This window comes from Narcine bancroftii, chromosome 1 (genome assembly GCF_036971445.1).
Source record: "Narcine bancroftii isolate sNarBan1 chromosome 1, sNarBan1.hap1, whole genome shotgun sequence".
NCBI lineage: Eukaryota > Metazoa > Chordata > Chondrichthyes > Torpediniformes > Narcinidae > Narcine > Narcine bancroftii.
Window position 1 is genome coordinate 487,616,943 of NC_091469.1, and position 21,370 is coordinate 487,638,312.

The 21,370-nt window shown below is 47.8% G+C and overlaps 1 protein-coding gene across 1 annotated transcript in view; it reads left to right on the top strand.

The window, feature by feature from the left end:
• Positions 1–21,370, top strand: part of LOC138751962 (uncharacterized) — an 83,370-nt gene that overhangs the window by 44,032 nt on the left and 17,968 nt on the right. Inside the window, exons 11-17 of the mRNA XM_069914993.1 lie at positions 691–774; positions 3,673–3,759; positions 8,485–8,667; positions 8,957–9,043; positions 11,281–11,439; positions 19,183–19,269; positions 21,072–21,158. Of these exons, the coding sequence (XP_069771094.1) occupies positions 691–774; positions 3,673–3,759; positions 8,485–8,667; positions 8,957–9,043; positions 11,281–11,439; positions 19,183–19,269; positions 21,072–21,158 (774 nt within the window). The remainder of the gene's footprint in view (positions 1–690; positions 775–3,672; positions 3,760–8,484; positions 8,668–8,956; positions 9,044–11,280; positions 11,440–19,182; positions 19,270–21,071; positions 21,159–21,370) is intronic.

The following is a 21,370-nucleotide window of genomic DNA, read 5'->3' on the forward strand; positions in this document are numbered from 1 at the left end:
GCAGGTACAGAGGTTTCCCCCTGCAGTAGGCTGGTGGTGTACCACCACAAGACCCCATACGCTTGTGTCAAAATCGAAAAACAATCTTCTGTTCAATGTTGAAATCGCCCCCGCATCTGCCATCTCTTCTGGCAGCTTGTTCCCTTCTCTCAGCACCCTGTGAGGGAAGGTTTCCCCTCGTGTCACCCTCTAAAGAATTCAATTCGATGAAATTATTCAGACAGCTGAGCTATTTATCTGCCTCATCCACTCACCTGCAGATCCCTCCATACCCCTCCCATCCATTTACCTATCCAAATTTTTCTTAAATGCCAAAATTGAGCCTGCATTTACCAATTCAGCTGGCAGTTCATTCCACACTCTCAGTGTGAGAAAGTTGCCCCTAAATGCAACCCTAAATATTTCCCTGTCACCCTTTACCCATGTCCTCCAATCCTTGCCTCACCCAACCTCAGTGGGAAAGCCTCCTTGCAGTTAACTTGTCTAGACCTGTCTGACCGCACTCAATGCCATATTGACTATTAGACTCCTTGCTATCCTTGAGGTAGGGTAACGGCCCGGAAAGGTGACATTCTATTGCCTTCCAGTACGTTGCCTGACCTCCTTGTTTCCTCCAGCATTTTGTGTGTTGTTGGTACGTGATTCCGATGTAAATGTGTTTGATGTGCGTTGATGGACTTTGTGTTTCAGGGGGTGGAGTTCCAGCAGACATCGACTTTGGACCATTATCTACAGTCAACTTCATTCGAGGTGCTTCTGCATCACCAGTTGCAGGTATCTGTATAAGTAGACCATCATAGACACAGAGATTTTAGTAAGGCAACGTCCCACATAAGAAGGTAGACAGGAAGGTTCAGGCACTCAGAATTCATGGTGAAGTAGTGAACTGGATTTGACAATGGTTGGACGGGAGAAGCCAGAGAGTAGTGGTGGACGGTTGCTTCTCAGACTGGAGGCCTGTGACTAGTGGTGGGCCTCAGGGATCGGAACTGGGACCATTGTTGTTTATTGTCTATATTAATGATCAGAATGATAATGTGGGGAATTGGATCAGCAAGTTTGCAGATGACACAAAGATTGGAGGCGTTGTGGACAGCGAGGGAGGTTTTCAAAGCTTGCAGAGGGATCTGGACCATTTGGAAATAATGGGCTGAAAAATGACAAATGGAATTTAATGCAGACAAGTGTGAGGTGTTGCATTTTGGAAGGACAAACCAAGAAAAGACCTACATGGTAAATGGTCGGGCACTGCGGAGTGCAGTAGAATAGAGGGATCTGGGAATATAGATACATAATTCCCTGAAAGTGGTGTCACAGGTGGACAGGAATGTAAAGAGAGCTTTTGGCACATTGGCCTTCACAAATCAAAGTATTGAGCACAGGAGTTGGGATGTTATGGTAAAGTTGTATAAAAAATTGATGAGGCCTCATTTGGAGAATTGTGTGCAGTTTTGGTCACCGAACTACAGGAAAGATATCAATAAGATAGAAAGAGGGCAGAGAAGATTTAATAGGATGTTGCCTGGTCTTCAGGAACTGAGTTACAGGGCAAGGTTAAACAGGTGAGAACTTTATTCCCTGGTGCTCTGTGATTAGTAAGGGATTGCTTAAGGTGGGATGTGGGTGGGAAGAAAAAGTCTGAAACCAGTTTTAATCGTACCTAATTGGTTCATTATGTGCACAGTTTCAGATCTCCAAAGGAAATGGGCCAACAACCATTTGTCTCAAGCCAAATATTTCAGTGAAAATTGGGTCTAGAGCAGTGATTCTCAACCTTCCCTTCCCATCCACATCCCACCTTGAGCAATCCCTTACTAATCACAGAGCACAGGGAATACATAAAGTGGGATGTGAGTGGAAAGAAAAAGGTTGAGAACTGCTGTTGTAGTGGGTCAAAGATGCTGGGTGCTGGATGGTAAAAGGTCCTTGATAATTCCTTGAGCCCTGTTTCGACTGCGACACCAGTAAATGTTATCTCCAGAGTGAAGGTAGACCCCAGTGATCCTCTCAGCTGTTTTTATATCTTTCATATTTCTTGAAAAGAAAATAAGTAATAACTATTCTTACTGCTGGCCAGTAGTGTAGCAAAGTGTTGTGTCAGACTGTCGGTCATTGGCAAGTCTTCTACATCCTTTCACTGGAAGAACCTCCCAGTAGTTAAAGGGGTTTTGCTCTTGAGCGACTGATCTCTCCCTCTCTGTATCTCTGCATTCTCTTACTTTCTGGACAGGCTGACTAACAGAGTTTTTCCAAAGTTTTGCTTCCTGAAAAAAAAATTGGGGATTTTCAAGGCAACTTCAAGCTGAACAGAAAGATAATTTCAGATTTGTTGTATCATATAACCATATAACAATTATAGTATGGAAACAGGCCATATCGGCCTTCCTAGTCCGCACTGATTTAAGTGATCTCCTCTAGTCCCACCAATCTGCACCCTGTCCATAACCCTCCAACCCCCTCACCTCCATGTGCTCATCCAACCTCCTCTTAAATGACAACATTGACCCTGTCGCAACTACCTCTTCCGCAAGGTCATTCCACTCAGCCACCACTCTCTGAGGGGAATGAGGGGAATAGATAGAATAGATGTGAATAGGCTCTTCCCCTGAGGCTAGGGGAGATTGGAACAAGGAGTCATAAGTTAAGGATTAGGGGAAAAAACTTTAGGGGTAATATAAGAGGATGCTTCTTCATTCAGAGAGTAGTTGCGGCAGGGTCAATTCTGTCATTTAAGAGGAGGTTGGATGAGTACATGGAGGTGAGGGGGTTGGAGGGTTATGGACAGGGTGCAGGTAGGTGGAACTAGTGGAGTTATCATAAATCGGTTGATCTGGCCTGTTTCTGTACTGTAAATTGTTATATAATTATATATGGTTATTTTACTTCTAAAGTTTTGCCCCAGTACCCTTAACTTATGACCCCTCGTTCCAATCTCTCCTTCCCTCAAGGGGAAGAGCCTATTCACATCTACTCTATCTATCCCCCTCATAATTTTATATACCTCTATCAAATCCCCCCTCAACTTTCTACGCTCCAATGCATAAAGACCCAGGAAGGTGGGGAACCGTTAAATGAATTTGGATTGAGTTCAGGATAATGATGGTGACACCTTGTGATATTTGAACTGACCTAAAAAATCCCCTGTCCCTGATTTTCGCTTGTACTCGGCATCTGATCCCTCTCTTTCAGTGTCTAACAATAGTCGTCCAGCATTGATGGATTCCAGTTGCCCTGATACCACTTTCCCACGGGCGTAGTGTCCCGGTGAAACCATTCACCGTGTTCAACACTGTTTGCACCGAGTTCAACAGGGAAGAAGTCCAAGTGCGAACAGGTCGCACTTCATGGTTTTACCTGCTTGAAGCCATTGGATGTAGTTTGGTGCTCTGTAGTTGCCAAGAAAATGGTATGTAATAGGAAAGTTTTAAGGTGATCTTTGAGATCAGCGACCCAAAAATCCATAAGGCACATCCAGAAGTGTTCAGGAAGCAAAATCTTTGTGGTCCAACGATCCCAGTAGATCACATAGAAGGTGGGGGGTGGGGGGGGGGGGTGCTCATGCTCCGAATGTTCTCACTGTACCTCGTCACATGCGATGATGGACTTGAATGGATCCAGGCGTGCCTGGGGTGCATTACTGGCCAACGTACCTTTGTCTTCCTTGTGTTTCAGGTGCCGGAGCATCAGCCAACACTGACCTTGCATCGTTACCAGTGGTCAACTTTAGTTCAGGGTTATCCATGTTCCCAGCAGCTGCAGGTATCTGCATAATGAGGCAGTCACATGTAAACTGAACACCAAGCTGGAGAAACTCAGCAGGTTAAACTGTGTTCTTTATGTAGCATAGACAAAGAGACGTAACCCACATTTTGGGCTTGAGCCCTTCATCAAAGTGCGAGCAAAATGATGGCAGGCAACCAAAACAAATTGGCAGGGGCAAGAGCACCATCCCACCGGCAGGAGGTGGATAAGGGAGGGAGGGAACACCAGCAAATAGGAGGAGGGATGGCTCTGTGAATGGAGATGGAGGGGATGGGTGGGGGGTGAGCTGGAGGAAATAGACAAAGGGATAGGGAAGGGAGGGAGTATGGAGATTAGACCAGCAGAAATTCCCGGAGGTTGATGTACATGCCATCTGGATGGAGGGTGCCCAGATGGAAAATCAGGTGTTGTTCCTCCCATTTCTGGGTGGTTTTGCTGGGATAGTACACAAGGCTATGCACCTTTGCTCTGTCTGCATCGGTGACCAGGATCTCCCAATTCAATTCTGTGCCCCACTCCTACGCTAATCTCATCTGTCCATGGCCTCATGTGCTATCCCTTTTCCTCCATCTTCTCCGCCCCTTTGCCTCTCCATTCACTGAGCCAGCCCTCCTCCGGCTGTTTGCTGCTGTGCCTTTCCTCCCTTCTCCACCTCCTGCCTTTGGGACCTTTCCCCCCCACCTCTCTCACCCCCCCATTTTGTTCGGGTGGCTGCCCAGATTTTGCTCATTGCTTGATAAAGCACTCAAGACTGAAATATTGGTTATGCGTCATTTTTCTTTGCTCTGGAAAGTATGGGGAGGATGGTTGAAGACATGGGCTCGTCCTTTGAGCCTGCACAATGGATTTTTTTAGATAGGGTGGCGTGTGTGCAGTACTGACCCCACCCTTTACACCCGGGGTTTATCACGCTGGGACGGTGACAGCCAGATCCTCAGGACATGGGTGTTATGTCAGAGTGTCTTTCTCCTAGATGGATGTCCTGACCAGGCTCACGAGCCCCTTCTGTCCTGGGTTTGAAATCAGCATTACCTTGGGCTGGCTGCCAACCAGGGCTGGCTGCCAACCAAGGCTAACGAGCCCAGCCTAGCTGTGCTCCTCCCCTACCCCTCCCATTTTGTTTGGGCATACGAAGCCCAGAACAGAATTTCCCATGCAGCCGCTGTGGTCGGGCATGTCTGTCCTGCATTGACCTAGTCAGCGGCCAGCGAGCCTGAAGCAGACGTGAACAGCCCCCCTCCTAAAAATTTGGGAAGCCAAGCCACGATCTGATAAAGGGACACTGTTTGACCTGGTGAGTTTCTCCAGTATTGTGTTGTTACTTCGACCATGATGTCTGCAGACTTTCCTGTTTGACCCCTGTGCCCTGAATGCCTGGCCATAATGTAAGTTAAGCATTTTGCAATATGCTTGTATGCTACTTCCTAGATCAAGTGAATTTATTGTCCAATTGTACCTGTACAACTTGATTGAAACAGTGTTGTCCAGTCCTCGATGCAAACACACATGCAGGGAAATGATACACATGCACAATATATACAAATATTAGAATCAATAAATATTACAGTTAAATAAAGAGTAGAGCCATGGAGGGTTTATATGTTGTTTAGCATCTTCATTGCCCATGGGAAAAAGCCGGGTGGTTCTGAAAGATGCTGTGTGCAGGGTCCTCAATGATTTTGCGCGCCCTCTTCAGACAACGATCCCAGTAGATCACATAGAAGGTGGGGGGGGGGGGTGAGACTCCAGTGACCCTCTCTCCCACTCTTTTGGTCCTGTGGATTTAACCCCAAGTGAGGTGCTATGCCCCCGATACGTTCGTGGCCATCGCTTGCCATCGGACGTGGCCCCACCCACTAGCGTTCAGGTTGACACTTGTTAGTGACCCTTGACCCACCCCAGCCATGACACTAGCGTGCGTCAAATGTCAGTAGCATCCAGTGACGCTTGACACCATAGAAACACAGCCCTCGTCTCCTATGTCAGAGGGGCGGATGGTGTTAATGTTCGTCAGCAGATAGGTCTCAGCAACCAGCAGCACCCCCTTCCCCCACTGAGTGAGTTTATGAGCGTTCCACTGTGCCTCCCCAACACGCTAATGTCCCCCTCTAACATTCGTTCTGGTGCCGACCCTGTCCAGAACTTCCTCTAGACCTTGCATGGTAAACATCGAACTCTACAGCAGAGTGTCGGCCCTTCAATCCACTTTGTTGTACCGACCTAATAACTGTCTAGAATTTCCCGAATGTGTAACCCTTCATTTTATCTCAGCGCTATGTACCTACCTAATAGTCTCTTGTTGGACCACAGAACATTACAGCAGTGGGGTGTAAACTAACAGAGAGGATTCTAAAGGATAGGATCTATGAGCATTTGGAGAAGTGCGGCCTACTCAAGGACTGTCAGCATGGCTTTGTGAAGGGAAGGTCATGCTTCATGAGCCTAATTGAGATTTATGTGGAGGTAACAAAGGAAATTGATGAGGGTAGGGTGATAGATGTGGTCGACATGGATTTTAGTAAGGTAGTTGACAAGGTCGCTCATGAGAAACGCGTTCAGAAAGTCATGAGACATGGGATCAGTGGAAACTTGGACACGTGGATAAAAATATTGGCTTGCAGGACGAAAGCAGAGAATAGCTGTTGAAGGAAATTATTCCTCCTGGAGGTCAGTGACTAATGGAGTGCCGCATGGATCTGTTCTGGGACCCCTGTGGAAGGATGGGTCAGTAAGTTTGCGGGTGACACAAAGGTTGGAGGAGTTATGGATGGACATGAAGGTTGTCAAAGGTTACAAGAGGATATAGACAGGATGCAGAGTTGGGCGGAAAAGTGGCAGATGGAGTTCAATCAGGATAAATGTGAGGTGAGGATTTTGGAAGAACAAACCAGAAGATAATTATCGGTTACTTAAGAGTGTGGATGAACAGAGGGACCTTGGAATCCAAATCCATACATCCCTCAAGGTCGCCACACAGGAGTATAAGACGGTTAAGAAGACTTTTGGGATGCTGGACTTCATTAATAGGGGGATTGAGTTCAGGAGTAGACAGGTCATGTTGCAACTCTGCAAATCTCTGGTGAGACCACACTTAGAGTATTATGTTCATCTGGTCACCTCATTACAGGAAGGATGTGGAAGCTGTGGAGAGGGGGCAGAGGAGATTTACTAGGATGTTGCCTGGAGTGAAAAACAAGTCTTATGAGGCAAGGATAGCAGAGTCGGGGAAACATTAAATGAACTTTCATTGAATTTAGCATCTCTGTTTTAAATTGATGCCTTTTATTCCTGAAATTGTGCCCTCTTGTCCGAGACTCTCCCCCCCCACCCCAATTCTTCCCCGTTTCTCTCCCCAATCTTTATCCAGACGCCTGCCTACTTTTTGCTTATAACTTGAGGAGGAGCTCAGGCCCGAAATGTTGGTGATATATCTTTAGCTCCTATGGACGCTGCGAGACCGTCTGAGTTCCTCCAGCATTTCTGTGTGTGTGTTTTTGCAAACAACAGTGATCCCAACAGCAATGACAAGACAAATGGTTACTTAAACAAAAGTGGCTTTTAATTATCTTTAAAAATGAAAACAGAATCAAACTTTAACTTATCACTATTGACTTAACCCCCTTCTAATTCTAAGTGCACATGTATGTGATATGTGTGTAAGTTCAGAAAAGTTATTTGATTCACAGTCCAACCTCACTTCTCATTCCTCCAAGATCACTGGTTGCAGGCAATTCTTATACTGTGCACAGAATTTAACATCTATCAAGTTCACCAGGCTTTGGTGCTTGAAGGGTACATGGTTACCGCTCAGGAAGGTGCTTGTTGGTTTTGAGAGAGAGATTTGTTGTTCCAGGATATCCACAACAGATGTACTTCCATCAGCCACTTCAGTGTCTTGTTGACGAAACGTGCCCTGTCAGGGTTCTCCAGATGATGACCTCTTTCTTTCAGGTCACCACAGAGTTCCATTTTGTTTCTTTTATTCCAAGTGAAACATCAGACAGCCAGTCCTCACTTCTTGCATGAACCACGAGGGTTTTGACCAGGCTGTCTTCCAAATGTGGTTTTCCACAAGTTTGCCAGCTTGTCCTGTTCCAGTCCCAGTTACTGTTGCTGGTTGCAACACTAGAAATTATCTCTGTTTATGTCTCTCTCTCTCTTAGAGAGAAAGCCTGTTTGACTCTCTCTGCTTACAAAACCACATGACCCTCTTAGAACACCAAGCTCTATTCCAGACAGAGAGCAGCTCCGACAAGCTCTTTCATCTGTTGCCTTTTTGTAAACCACAATCCATTAGTGAAGTCTCTTGGGCACTATCCAAAGCTCTTGCAAAGGCTGTGGAGCCGATATGTCTAGCATTAGCAGAGCTCCAGTATTTCAAATAAGATCTGTTTTTAAGTGTTTGGGTGTAACCTACTCTAACAAACGTTTCCCAATTTATCTCACAAAAACATATCAATATACTTTGTCACAAACGTCATTGATAATGATGGAGACCTGAGACGTTCAACAAGTTACTGGCCTCCCGACTGACTAACCACCCTCCACACCTACCCAGTGTCTCCTCCCTCCAAGCCAGTTGTCTAGTTCATCCCATGTGATTTGACCAACCTGCCAGGTCAAAGGCCTTGCCAAAGTCCCTGTTGATAAAGAATAATCTCTTTATTTACAGTATTAATTGAACTATAGGATTTAACGCCCAATTCTTTCTCCCAATGACAGCTCCGCGCCAAAGAGATGTAATATCAAGTAGAGGTCCACGCCCTCCGTTTCGCCGCAGGCCAACGAGGGCTCGACGGGCTCTGAGGTTTGACTCTCCCATCTCCAGCAGATCCCCGAGCCGTGCCACTGCTGAAAGTGACCCGGCTGGAAGGAGGGACGTTGTTCCTGCAGCCTCTTTGACAGGTACAGATGAGCTGCTGGAGAAACTCAAGGTTCTGGGTTATTTTTATTGAAAATATAATATACATGATGTACTTTAACTTCTGCCCATTGTAAGGGAGAACGCCGTTCCCAATTGCTGACACTGTAATACCAATGTTCTAACCGCTACGCAAACCATACCGCCCCCGTTTCAACCCCCCCCACCCATCTCCACCTCTGACCTCAGACCACTGGTCCTTGCCTGGTTCTCACCTAAGTATGTCGAATGTGTCATGCAAGATTGTGAACCTCTGTCCCTTCCCTCTTTCAGGTGTTGGAGCTTCAGCCGACATCAACTTAGCACCGTTACCTGTGGTCAACTATACTCAAGGTTCTTCTGTGTTACCAGCAGCTGCAGGTAAGTGTACAATAAGACAGTCACAGAGAGCCAGCAATGGACACGGAATGTCTGCCTGTAACGTTAGCTCCGATTCGGCAATAATTATTCAGGTTGTTTCACCAGCGCTGTCTGGAGTGTTAGAAACTTACCGACCCCCGTAAGTTACTGACACAGGAACAGCAATGGAAGATTTGCCAGACAATGGTAAATTCAAAATAATAATTTTTATTAAACTACTAAATAGTTTTATTAAACTATTAACCACATAACAGTTCTCACTTAACTCTAAACTTACTTAACTCTAAGCTTAACCTCCACTATGGGCGAATGTAACTGTGTGAACGTGTGCGTGTATTAAAGTCCAAACGATTTCAGTTTAAACTTGAGTTTCAAAAGTTAGTTTTAAGGCCCAGTATTTTAAAGTCGTGTTGAAAGTTAAGGTCTGTTAAATTGTGGTTCAGATGTTCTTAAAGCAGTAGTGAAGTGTTTGCAACACTGACTCAGTCCTTGGATTGTTCCAACTCAGAAATCTTGTTGGGTTGATTTCCCAGGAAGATATTTCTTCTTAAACTCTTCACACTGGTGATCTTCAACTCCCTCTTAGCTTCTTAAAGTTCTGGAGTTTCTTTACACGTTGCGTCAGCTCCCTTTGTAATCCAAGGAGTCACAAGCTAGCACCTATTCGGGTTACTATAATTCAACCCTTCGTTTCACAAAGGTCTAACACTGGGGTGTCCCATGGGGACTATCCTTCTCCTATTCCAGCTACTGTAATTCAAACCTTTGCTTCACAAGGTTCTAACACTGGTGTTCCGGCTACTGTGATATAGAACAGACCAGTATCTTCCTCTCCTGCTAGAGCCCAGTTAGTTCACAACTTTTCTTTTCCACTCACATCCCACTTTAAGTAATCCCTATTGCCGTGGGTGCTCTGTGTTTAGTCAGGGATTGCTGAAGGTGGTCTGTGGGTGGGAAGGGAAGGTTGAGAATCAATGCTCTAGACCCAATTGTTACTGGAATATTTTGCTTGAGAAAAATTGTCATTGGCCCATTTCCTTTGGAGTTTTGAAACCATGCACATAACGAGTCAATTAGGGATGATTAAAACAAGGGTTTTCAATCTTTTTCTTTCCACCTTCCATCCTGAAGTTGTGACCTCTTGTCCTAGACTACCTGACCATTGGAAACAAACTTTCAACATCTACTAAATCCATGACATATAACATCCTACATATAGGCCTCATCCATTTCCCCGATTAGGTGAACCCACCACAAGAACCATATTACCCTCTCCCCACTCTGCATTGCGCAGGGATCATTCCCTCTGTGACCCCCTTGTCCACACTGCCCACTCCACCAATCGTCCCCTTGGCACCTACCCCTATGACCGCGGGAGATGCTCCACCTGTTCCCACACCTCCTCCCTCAGCACCATTTGGGGCCCCAAACAGTCCTTCCCAGTGAAGCGACATTTCACTTGTGAATCTGCAGAGGCCGTCTACTGTATCTGGTGCTTTCACTGTGGCCTCCTCTACATTGGAGAGACTGGACGCCGACTGGGAGATCGGTTGATTGATCACCTCAGCTCTGTCTGCTGCACCAGCAATGGATTTCCCGACGGCCACTTCCCCATCCTGCCTGTAAATTGGAGGAACAACACCGTATATTCCAACTGGACGCCCTCCAACTGGATGGCATTAACATCGACTTCTCTGGTTTCCACTTAAACCACCTCCCACCCCACCCCCCTTCTTCCCCCTGTCTCCTTCCCTCTAGTTCTGTCTGTCTTTCTCTTTTCTTTTTCCTCTGTCTCTTTTCACAGAGTCCAAACCAATTCTCACCTTTCCCCTCCCCCCCCCCCCCCCCCCATTCTTCCCTGTTTCTTTCCCCAGTCTTTATCCAGACACCTGCCTACTTTTTGCTTATACCTTGAAGAGGGGCTCAGGCCCGAAACATTGGTGATATATCTTTACCTCCTATGTATGGTGCGAGACCGGCTGAGTTCCTCCAGTATTTACTGCGTGTGTTTTTTTACAGACAACAGTGATCCCTGAGATGTCCCACAAGTTACTGGCCTCCAGTCTGACTAACCACCCTCCCCACCCACCCAGTGTGTCCTCCCTCCAAACCAATTGTCTAGCTCGTCCCATGTGATATGACCAGCCTGCCAAGTCAAAGGCCTTGCCAAAGTCTCTTTATTTACAGTATTAATTGAACTATAGGATTTAACACCCAATTCTTTCTCCCAATGACAGCTCCGCGCCAAAGAGATGTAATATCAAGAAGAGGTCCACGCCCTCCATTTCGTCGCAGGACAACGAGGGCTCGACGGGCTCTGAGGTTTGACTCTCCCATCTCCAGCAGATCCCCAAGCCGTGGAAGGAGGGACGTTGTTCCTGCGGCCTCTTTGACAGGTATAGATGAGCTGCTGGAGAATCTCAAGGTTCAAGGTTATTTTTATTGAAAATGTAACACACATGATATACTTTAACTCCTGCCCATTGTAAGGCAGGCAAAGGGTCACCATTACTATGGCCTGACCTTCCTTACCGTACGATAGAAAGAGAAGCAAAGGAGAGTCCCTTCAGAGACAGTGAGTGTGGATTGGCCTGCAGCGCCCCCACAGCCTCTTCAGATATTGGCAACCCAGGCTCCAGGTCCAAATCTCCGATGTGATTCTGGGACCCTTCAGCTCGAGGCCCTTCGGAGAGCCCTTCTTGCCCTTAGCATCCTCTCGAATCCCAGCTCCGATCCCTGTTTCCCGTGAGCCAGTCTCCAACAGCCCTGCAGCCCAACCACAAGTCACCTGCAGCCTGTGTGTGGGCCCTTCAGCCGCTGTCTGCTGCCACGGTTGCCTTCCCTGTTGGGTTGCCTCCTCTGCTTCCCTTTCTTAATGGTTGGGGGGGGAGGGAGGAGGGTGGGCTGAGTGTTTTCCCCATTTCTGGTGCCCTGCACCGGTCCGCTGCTCCCCGGGCGTCTGCCATCCCCCGCAATACACTGCCCAGCGCAGGTGCCGCCATCTTGGGGACATGCACCAGTTGTTGGATTTTAGATAAAAAACACCGTCAGCTCATTTAACAGGCCGTTTAAAGCCTTTACGGAGCAACCTGAATTTGGACCAGGCAGCAGGACCCTGCGGAGCAGCACTGCTTCTCCACTCCACACTTTCCTGGGTCCACACCAGCGGCAGGCCTGCCGCTCCACTTACTGAAATGCTTGGAAAAAAAACACTACCTTTAGATAGTGACAACATTTTTGTGTCCCGAGATGCAGTGAAAGGTTTTGTTTTGCATGCTATCCAGCAGGCCAATCCATATGTATTCTTTGGCTTGGCTTCGCGGATGAAGATTTATGGAGGGGGTAAAAAGTCCACGTCAGCTGCAGGCTCGTTTGTGGCTGACAAGTCCGATGCGGGACAGGCAGACACGATTGCAGCGGTTGCAAGGGAAAATTGGTTGGTTGGGGTTGGGTGTTGGGTTTTTCCTCCTTTGCCTTTTGTTCGTGAGGTGGGCTCTGCGGTCTTCTTCAAAGGAGGTTGCTGCCCGCCAAACTGTGAGGCGCCAAGATGCACGGTTTGAGGCGTTATCAGCCCACTGGCGGTGGTCAATGTGGCAGGCACCAAGAGATTTCTTTAGGCAGTCCTTGTACCTTTTCTTTGGTGCACCTCTGTCACGGTGGCCAGTGGAGAGCTCGCCATATAACAGGATCTTGGGAAGGCGATGGTCCTCCATTCTGGAGACGTGACCCATCCAGCGCAGCTGGATCTTCAGCAGCGTGGACTCGATGCTGTCGACCTCTGCCATCTCGAGTACTTCGATGTTAGGGGTGTAAGCGCTCCAATGGATGTTGAGGATGGAGCGGAGACAACGCTGGTGGAAGCGTTCTAGGAGCCGTAGGTGGTGCCGGTAGATGACCCATGATTCGGAGCCAAACAGGAGTGTGGGTATGACAACGGCTCTGTATACGCTTATCTTTGTGAGGTTTTTCAGTTGGTTGTTTTTCCAGACTCTTTTGTGTAGTCTTCCAAAGGTGCTATTTGCCTTGGCGAGTCTGTTGTCTATCTCATTGTCGATCTTTGCATCTGATGAAATGGTGCAGCCGAGATAGGTAAACTGGTTGATCGTTTTGAGTTTTGTGTGCCCGATGGAGATGTGGGGGGGCTGGTAGTAGTTTAATACACGATACATTGGAGCAGAGTTACAGTGACCAGTTCAAATGTGGTCTGAGAGCAGAGGGGTAGGAAACTGTCTGCATCGGTCTCCCAGTGGCCAACCAGTTCAATTCCCCACCCCGTTCCTGCACTGACATGCCTGCCCATGGCCCCACACCCCGTCAAACCAAGGCCTCCCATAAATAGGAGGTGCACCTATTATTCCATCTGGGTCCTCTCCGACCAGACGGCATCCACGCCGACTTCTCCGGTTTCCGCTAGCCCACTCCCTGTTCTCCCCCATCCCTCTGCCTTCCCTCTTCCAGCTCTTTCCATTCCTCCCCTTCCCTCTCCGTTCACGGGGCCATTCCCACATCCCCCTCCCCCTGCTCGAACTATTACCTGCTGCCTGTGGGACCCTGCTCCTCCCTCTGCCCCTCCTCCTCACCATTTTGTTTAGGCACCTGCCCACGCTTTGGATGCACTTTGATGAAGGGCTCAAGCCCAAAACGTTGGGTACGTATATTTATCTTTGCTACAGAAAGGACGCTGTTTGACCTGCTGAGTTTCTCCAGCATCATGGTTTTACTTCAACCGCAGAGTCTACAGGAATTCATGTTTTACTCCCTTTTCCTTGCCGTTGGATCTTGGCCTCCTGGTTTTGAACCTTTCCTTGTTCAATGATAGATCATCCCAGGCCTTCACTTGGGGTATTAGTCTCACCTGATAGGATGGTGGACAAGGCGTATGGTATGTTTGCCTTCACCGATCAAGCTATAAAAACGTGGGCACCATGTTGTTGTTGTTGTTTGTCCTTTGTAGTTGAAGATGACCATGGCTTCAAAGTCAAATTGGAGATTGGTGGCTATGGGTCCGGAGGTGACTGGTGAGGCCAATCCAGGCCCTGAAGGCTCGCCCACATCTAGGACACAAGTGGATGGGTGCTGTTGTGGCAGTGGATGCTGCTCGGGCCTTGCGCACAGCACACTCTTGTTGCACCTCGGTGATGCGCCTGACTTCAGCTGAACGGGCTCCTGTGGTGATCTTGCTGCGCCAAGCTGGACGGTCGAGGGCCAGCGTCTCCCAAGTGTGGATGTTGACACCAAGGCCTTTGATGGACGCTTTGAGGCAGTCTTTGTAATGTTTCTTCTCTCCCCCTTCTGAGCGCTTACCCTGACACAATTCTTTATACAGCAGCTGCTTAGGCAATCGGCTGTCTGGCATTCTGACCACATGTCCAGCCCACCTGGCTTGGGCTTTCAGCAGGAGGGAGTAGAACTGCAGAGCCCAGCATGCTCCAGGGATTTCCGTATCGGGGACTTTGTCCTGCCACCTGATGTGGAGGATTCTGCGGAGACAGCTCAGGTGAAAAAGTGGTTGAACTGTTTGGCGTGTCTGCTGTAGACAGTCCAGGTCTCGCTGGCGTGAAGGAGGGTAGTAAGGACCACTGCACAGTAGACCTTCAGCTTAGTGGTAAGGCTGAGTCCTCTCCACTCCCAGACAGGCAGCACTGGCTTTGGCAATCCTGTTGTTGACCTCAGCGTCTACTTTCACTGCGCGAGAGAGGATGCTGCCCAGTTAAAGGTGAAGTTATTGACTGCCTGGAGGTTCTGCCATTTGACAAATAGTTTGTTAGACCACCCTGCGCATTTCTGGTCACCACACCACGGGAGGGATGGGGTAATGAAGAGAGCACGCAGAAAAGATTCACAAATCTGTCCCCGAGATTGGAGGGCTGGAATTATAGCCAGTCTGTAGCTTTTTCCCCTGGAGTGAAGGAGGTTGAGACATGATAGAGGCTCATAAAATTCTGATGGGCACCGATACTCAGTTGTTGGAGCTGGGGATTTTGTTTTAGGATTTGCTGCCAGCTGAGGTGGTGAATGCGGGCTCAGTTTTAAGAAGAATTTGGACAGGCGTGTGGGTGGGAGGGGTGTGGAGGGCTATGGTCGAATCCGGGTTTGCTGGTGCCGTAATAATGTTGCGCTAACCGTGCCACCCAGTCTTGAAGAACTTTTGAGAAACTTTGAAAGAATCTTTGAAGTAAAATCTCTGTTCAGTTGTTAGTTATTTGATGAACCCTGAGTTGCCTGGAACATAACCATTGGATGTGTGTCAGGAGTTGACCTGCCTGGATAGAGCACAAAACAAAGCTTTTCACTGTATCTCAGTACATGTGAATTCACATTCAACACCAATCCCTGTGGCACATGACTGGTCATAAGCATCTCGTTTGAAAATTAACCCTCCATTCCCACCCTTCATCTCCTGTAGCTGAGCCAAATCTGTATCCATTTAGCCAGCACCTCCTGGGTCATGTCTCCTCTGTAATTTAGATAGGGAGAACGGTAACAGGCTCTTCCGGACCATGAGCCTGTGCATTTTGTTTTTGAAGTGGGGGAGGAACACGACTCAGTCCTCATCGAGCAGTGGAGAGGCTCAAGAACTTCAAATTCCTGGGTGTCAACATCTCTGAGGATCTGTCCTAGAGCCTCCACGTTGATGCAATCATGAAGAAGGCTTGCCAGCGGCTCTACTTTGTGAGGTATCTGAGGAGATTCTGTATGTCGCCGAAGACTCTCGTAAATGTCTACAGGTGGACATGTGGGGAGCATCCTGGCTGGTTGTGTCACTGCCTGGTATGGAGGACAAGAATAGACTGCAGAGGGTTGTTAACTCGGCCTACGACATCACAGGCATCACCTTCACTCCATCGAGGACATCTACATGAGGCACCCTCCACCACCCAGGCCATGCCCTTTTCACTCTGCAACCATTGAGGATAAAGGTACAGGAGCCTTAAGACGAGCACCCAGCGGCACAAGGACAGCTTCTTCGCCGCTGCCATCAGATTCCTGAATAATCAATGAACCACAGACACAGCCTTACTTTTCATGCCCAATTTATTGTTGTGGTGATATGTAATGACCAGGGGTCATCCTGATGATCTTGTCTATGAAGCTGTCCAGAGCTGCAGTCAAGCCTTCCAGGTTTGTCTTGCAGAGAGACAAGACCTCTTAATCTATGTGCCCAGGGTCCTGACTTCCGTCCGGGGTGGTGTAGTCCTCTGGGGTGACTCGATGGAAGACTGTTCTAGTGACTGCTGCTGCGCTCCGCGTTGTTCACACATCTTCCGCGTTGTTCACACATCCGGCCGGTGCGAGATACCTGGTGGCCACCGAGTCTTCTCTTCCATCTGGGAATGTGACGAAGGCGTACTGAGGGTTCGCGTGCCTCAACTCCACTTGATTCACCAGCGGGTCCGCTTTGTGGGGTCTGCAGTGCTTCCAGAGGAGAACAGGTCCTGGTGTCATCATCCATTTGGGCAGCACTGTGCCTGTCGTGGCTTTTCTTGTGAAAGAAAAGATACGGTCATGTGGGGTCATGTTAGTTGTAGTACACAACAAAGAACATATAGAGTGTAGGGCTTCTGGCAACGCTTCTTACCATCTAGAAACAGGCAGGTCTAGTTGTGTAAATTTGTTGATTGTCTGGCTGTAATCCACTACCATGCACAGTTTTTCTCCTGACTTTACTACAACCACCTGTGTGGTGATATGTAGTTACACTACTAGGTTACCAGGGGGGTTCTATGTTCAGGACAGACATGGCTGCAGTATTGTTTCTTTGTAAGGCGTAGTGGGGGGTGAGGCCCGTTGTGTACTATTGCAATGCTCTCTAACTGGCACTGAAAATCTAACCCCAATAGTACCAAGGGACAGAGGTGAGGGAGTACTAGTAATTTGAACCCTGGATTCCTAGAGTAACCCTGCAAAACTGTTTTACTTCAGCTGTAAGGCTGCTGGCTGCTAACAGGATCTGGTGCTCACTTGGGCATGTGGGGAGGGCAAGGCGGTTGACTAACCCCTGGTCAATAAAACTTTCAGTGCTTCCACTATCTATTAAGCAATTTACCCTCACATCATTAATTTTGATGCACACAGTGGGATCAGATAAATTGTGTGGACTCGCCTGATTCATGTGTAGGGAAGCAAGTCTGGCGTGTCTTTCATGTCCTTCCATCCAATAGTACTCGGCGTCATATTCATCTCCTGAAGACTGTGTCCTCTGCTTTGTAGCATTTGTCCAAGATGGCCGGCTGCACATGGCATTCTTCTTCTTCTGTTTGTCTGTGGAGAAAGAAGAGCTTTTCCGCCTCTCATTAGCATGAGAATGGGCCTTGGCTGTGGCCTTGTGGCTTCTGCAGACTTTTGCGTAATGCCCACATTTTCCACAGTTGAAACAGACATTTTCTCTGGCAGGGCAGAGGGCTCTGGGGTGCTTTTTTTGTCCACAGAAAAAGCACTTGGGACCCTCAAGGTGCTGCTTCTCCAGTGAATTCCTGTGAGGCAGCATACTTTTCTTTTCATGGGGCTAGAGAATCCAGTAGTGTGACGTTTGTCCCAGCCCCGGGGTCCTGTGAGTACTCCTCCAATTCTTTCCTGGTGTTTTCTAAAGCTTCTGCAATAGTTTCTGCCTCATCTAGCCCCACCATTCCTTTCTCCAGCAATCGATGTCTCGTCTCAGTGGACCATATGCCCTCAATAATTCTGGCCCTAATAAGGTCCTCCGCAAACTCCTGAGCTGATACTGCTTTAAAGTTGCAGCCTCTCACCAGATCTTTCAGAGAGAGTATAAAATCTCTGGCAGACTCCCCTACTTGTGACCTGGTCATGAGCCTGTACTGGGAGTGGAGTTCGCTATCCCCCTTACTGTAAGGCCTCTGTAAAATGCTCATTGCCTCTTGGTCGGACCTGGCATCCTGTATAGGGAGTAAGGGTGGTCTCCCAGCTGGGCTAACAGCAGCATTAATAGCTCTTTATCCGATGCCTCAGCACCCTTCACTTAATTCAGAAAGCATCTCTGTCAGCGGCTGAAATGTGTGCCAGCTCCGGGATTTCTGGGGTCGAGCTCCAGCCTGTCTGGTCGCAGCACATGGCTAAGCTGCAGTCTCTGGTCCCTTAGGTGTAGCAAGGGTGGACCATGGGGTACTGGGAGCTGCTGGTAGAGCCTCTGTGGGGCATGTGTCTGCTGGAGGAGTAACCTGGGTGCTTGGGGCTGTTGGCTGAGTCTCTGGCATTGGGACATTTGCAGTGGGCTTAGGGGGGATCCCAGCGGACCGTCAGGTCTTCGTGGTACTGGGGAAACTGCTGCTGGGGAGTGACGGTAGCGGTGTCTGCTTTCCCTGGCTCTGGAGTGGTCGGGAATTCAGCACATACGTGGCGATCAGGAGCACGACTTGTGGAAATCCTTCCACCTGCGCTTGTAATGGCCCCTTTCTGATCGGACTGGGATTTAGGGTTGGGGGCGTCTGTATTGGCAAACCAAGCAGGGGTCTTGGCTGTTTCTTACCTGCCCTATCGTACTTCTGAAGTCTTCCCCGCGTTCCACCATGATTCCAGTACAGCGGTTCCTCGCCGTCTCTGTCCTCAGAAGCACGTGCGTGCTGGTCGTCCCCGGATTCCATTCCTCAGGAAGAGCCTCCAGGTGGTCGGGAAAGCGTGTTGGTGCAGAAGCTGCTTCCATCCTAGTAGCTATCATATTAGTTTATTAAAGCTGTCTTATACTCGCACTGCTGGTGTGGTTATTGTCAGAACAATTGTTATTACTTATTTTATAGTAATGTCATAAGATGGTTATAATATGAATATTTGGACAATGAAGCTTCTGCCAAACACTGAATTTCATGACCTGTTCAGGATAATCAATCTTGATTTTCATTCTGAAACCGGGCCACCCACAGGAAACTCATGCAGATGCGGGGACAATGCAAAACTCCTTTGAGACAGCGCCAGATTTGGACACCGGTCCCAATCGCTGACGCTGTAATAGTGATGTTTTAACCACTACGCAAACCGTGCCACCCCGTTTCAAAGAAAGCCAATTTCTTACCCTCCCCACCTGTCTCCACCTCTGACCTCAGACCACTAGTCCTTGCCTGGTTCTCACCTAAGTGTGTCGACTGTGTCGTGCGGGATTGTGAACCTCTGTCCCTTCCCTCTTTCAGGTGTTGGAGCTTCAGCCGACACCAACTTTGCACCATTACCCGTGGTCAACTATACTCGATGTGATCCTGTGTTACCGGCAGCTACAGGTAAGTTGATAATAAGACAGTCACAGAGAGCCAGCAATGGACACGGAATGTCTGTCTTTAAAGTTAGCTCCGATCCGGCCATAATTATTCAGGTTGTTTCACCAGCGCTGTCTGGAGTGTTAGAAACTTACCGACCCCCGTTATTTACTGACACAGGAACAGCAATGGAAGATTCGTCAGACAGTGGTAAATTCAAAATAATAATTTTTATTAAACAACTAAATAGTTTTATTAAACTATTAACCGCATAACAGTTCTCTTTAACTCTAAACTTACTTAACTCTAAGCTTAACCTCCACTATGTGTGAATGTAATTGTGTAAACACGCGTGTATATTAAAGTCCAAACTATTTCAGTTTAAAGGTAGTTTTAAGGCCCAGTATTTTAAAGTCGTGTTGAACTTGAAGGTCTGTTAAATTGTAGTTCAGAAGTTCTTAAAGCAGTAGTCCTTGGATTGTTCCAACTGAGAAATCTTGTTGGGCTGATTTCCCAGGAAGAGATTTCTTCTTAACCTCTCACTCTGGTGATCTTCAACTCCCTCTTAGCTTCTTAAAGTTCTGGAGTTTCTTTCCACGTTGAGGCTGATCCCTTTATTTTCAAAAGAGCAGTTGAGAAATGGTCTCCCTTTTGAAATCCACTTATTTCTCTGGTCCAAGGAGTCACAAGCTAGCACCTATTCCAGCTACTGTAATTCAACCCCTTGCTTCACAAGGGTCTAACACTGGTGTTTCGGCTACTGTGATATAGTACAGACCAGTATCTCCCTCTCCTTCTAGAGCAGTGGTTGTCAACCTTTTTCTTTCCACTCACATCCCACTTTAAGTAATCCCTGAGCCATCGGTGCTCTGTGTTTAGTCAGGGATTGCTGAAGGTGGGATGTGGGTGGGAAGGGAAGGTTGAGAATCACTGTTCTAGACCCAATTGTTACTGGAATATTTTGCTTGAGAAAAATTGTCATTGGCCCATTTCCTTTGGAGTTCTGAAACCGTGCACATAACGAGTCAATGAGGGACAATTGAAACAGTGGTTTTCAAACTTTTTCCTTCCTCCCACCTACCACCTGAAGCAATCCCTTATTAATCACAGAACACCGATGGCAGGGAATATTTAAAATGGTATGTGAGTAGAAAGAAAAGGGTTGAGAACCGCTGTTCTAGAGCTTACTGCTTTACTCCTGTGTGTCCCACATGGTCTTGACTTCTCAACTCCTGCAGTCTTCTGATTCAAAGTGTCTGAATTTGACATTATAGTTCTCCAAATCATGTGACCATTTCATCATCTATGAGGTCAGTTGCAATTCTTTGAAATCATGTGACCATTTACTGTTAGCAATAGTTTCTTGGAAATCATGTGATCTTCGTTCCTCTGGCTTGTAGACGTCATGACTCCAAAAGATGACATCACATCTGAATGTATTGTATAGGTGTGTGTAACCCTGTTCCAAACCTGCTACACGTTCTTCCACATCCCTCCTCTCCATTCCTCCAGCTTTCAACACCCTTCCCTCTCTATTCACAGAACTACCCCCCCCCCCATGTTTGCTGGTGTGTTCTCCCTCCCCTATCCACCTCCAGCCTGTGTCCTGCGCTCTTCCCCCTGCCCCTCCCACCCACCATTTCTTTCAGGTGCCTGCTGACATTTTGCTCATACCTTGATGAAGGGCCCATGCCTGAAATGCTGTTTGGCCTGCTGGGTTTCTCTAGTGTTATGTTTCTACATCTGATCTCTGACAACTGGACCTTGCCTGGTTCTTATCTAAATGTCATGAGGGATTGTGAACCTCTGTTCCTTCCCTCTTTCAGGTGTTGGAGCTTCAGTCGACACTGACTTTGCACCATTACCCGTGGTCAACTATACTCGATGTGATCCTCTGTTACCGGCAGCCGCAGGTGAGTGTATAATCAGATATTCGCAGCAATGAACACGGAACGTCTGTCTATAATGTTAGCTCAGATCCGGCCATAATTATTCAGGTTGTTTCACCAGCGCCGTCTGGAGTCAATAACTTCACTGCTAAGTCAGCTGGAATCTCCTTTGCACAGGAGAGTCAGTAGAACTGATTATAACAAAACATCCTGTTCAGAATTGGGTCCTAATTTCC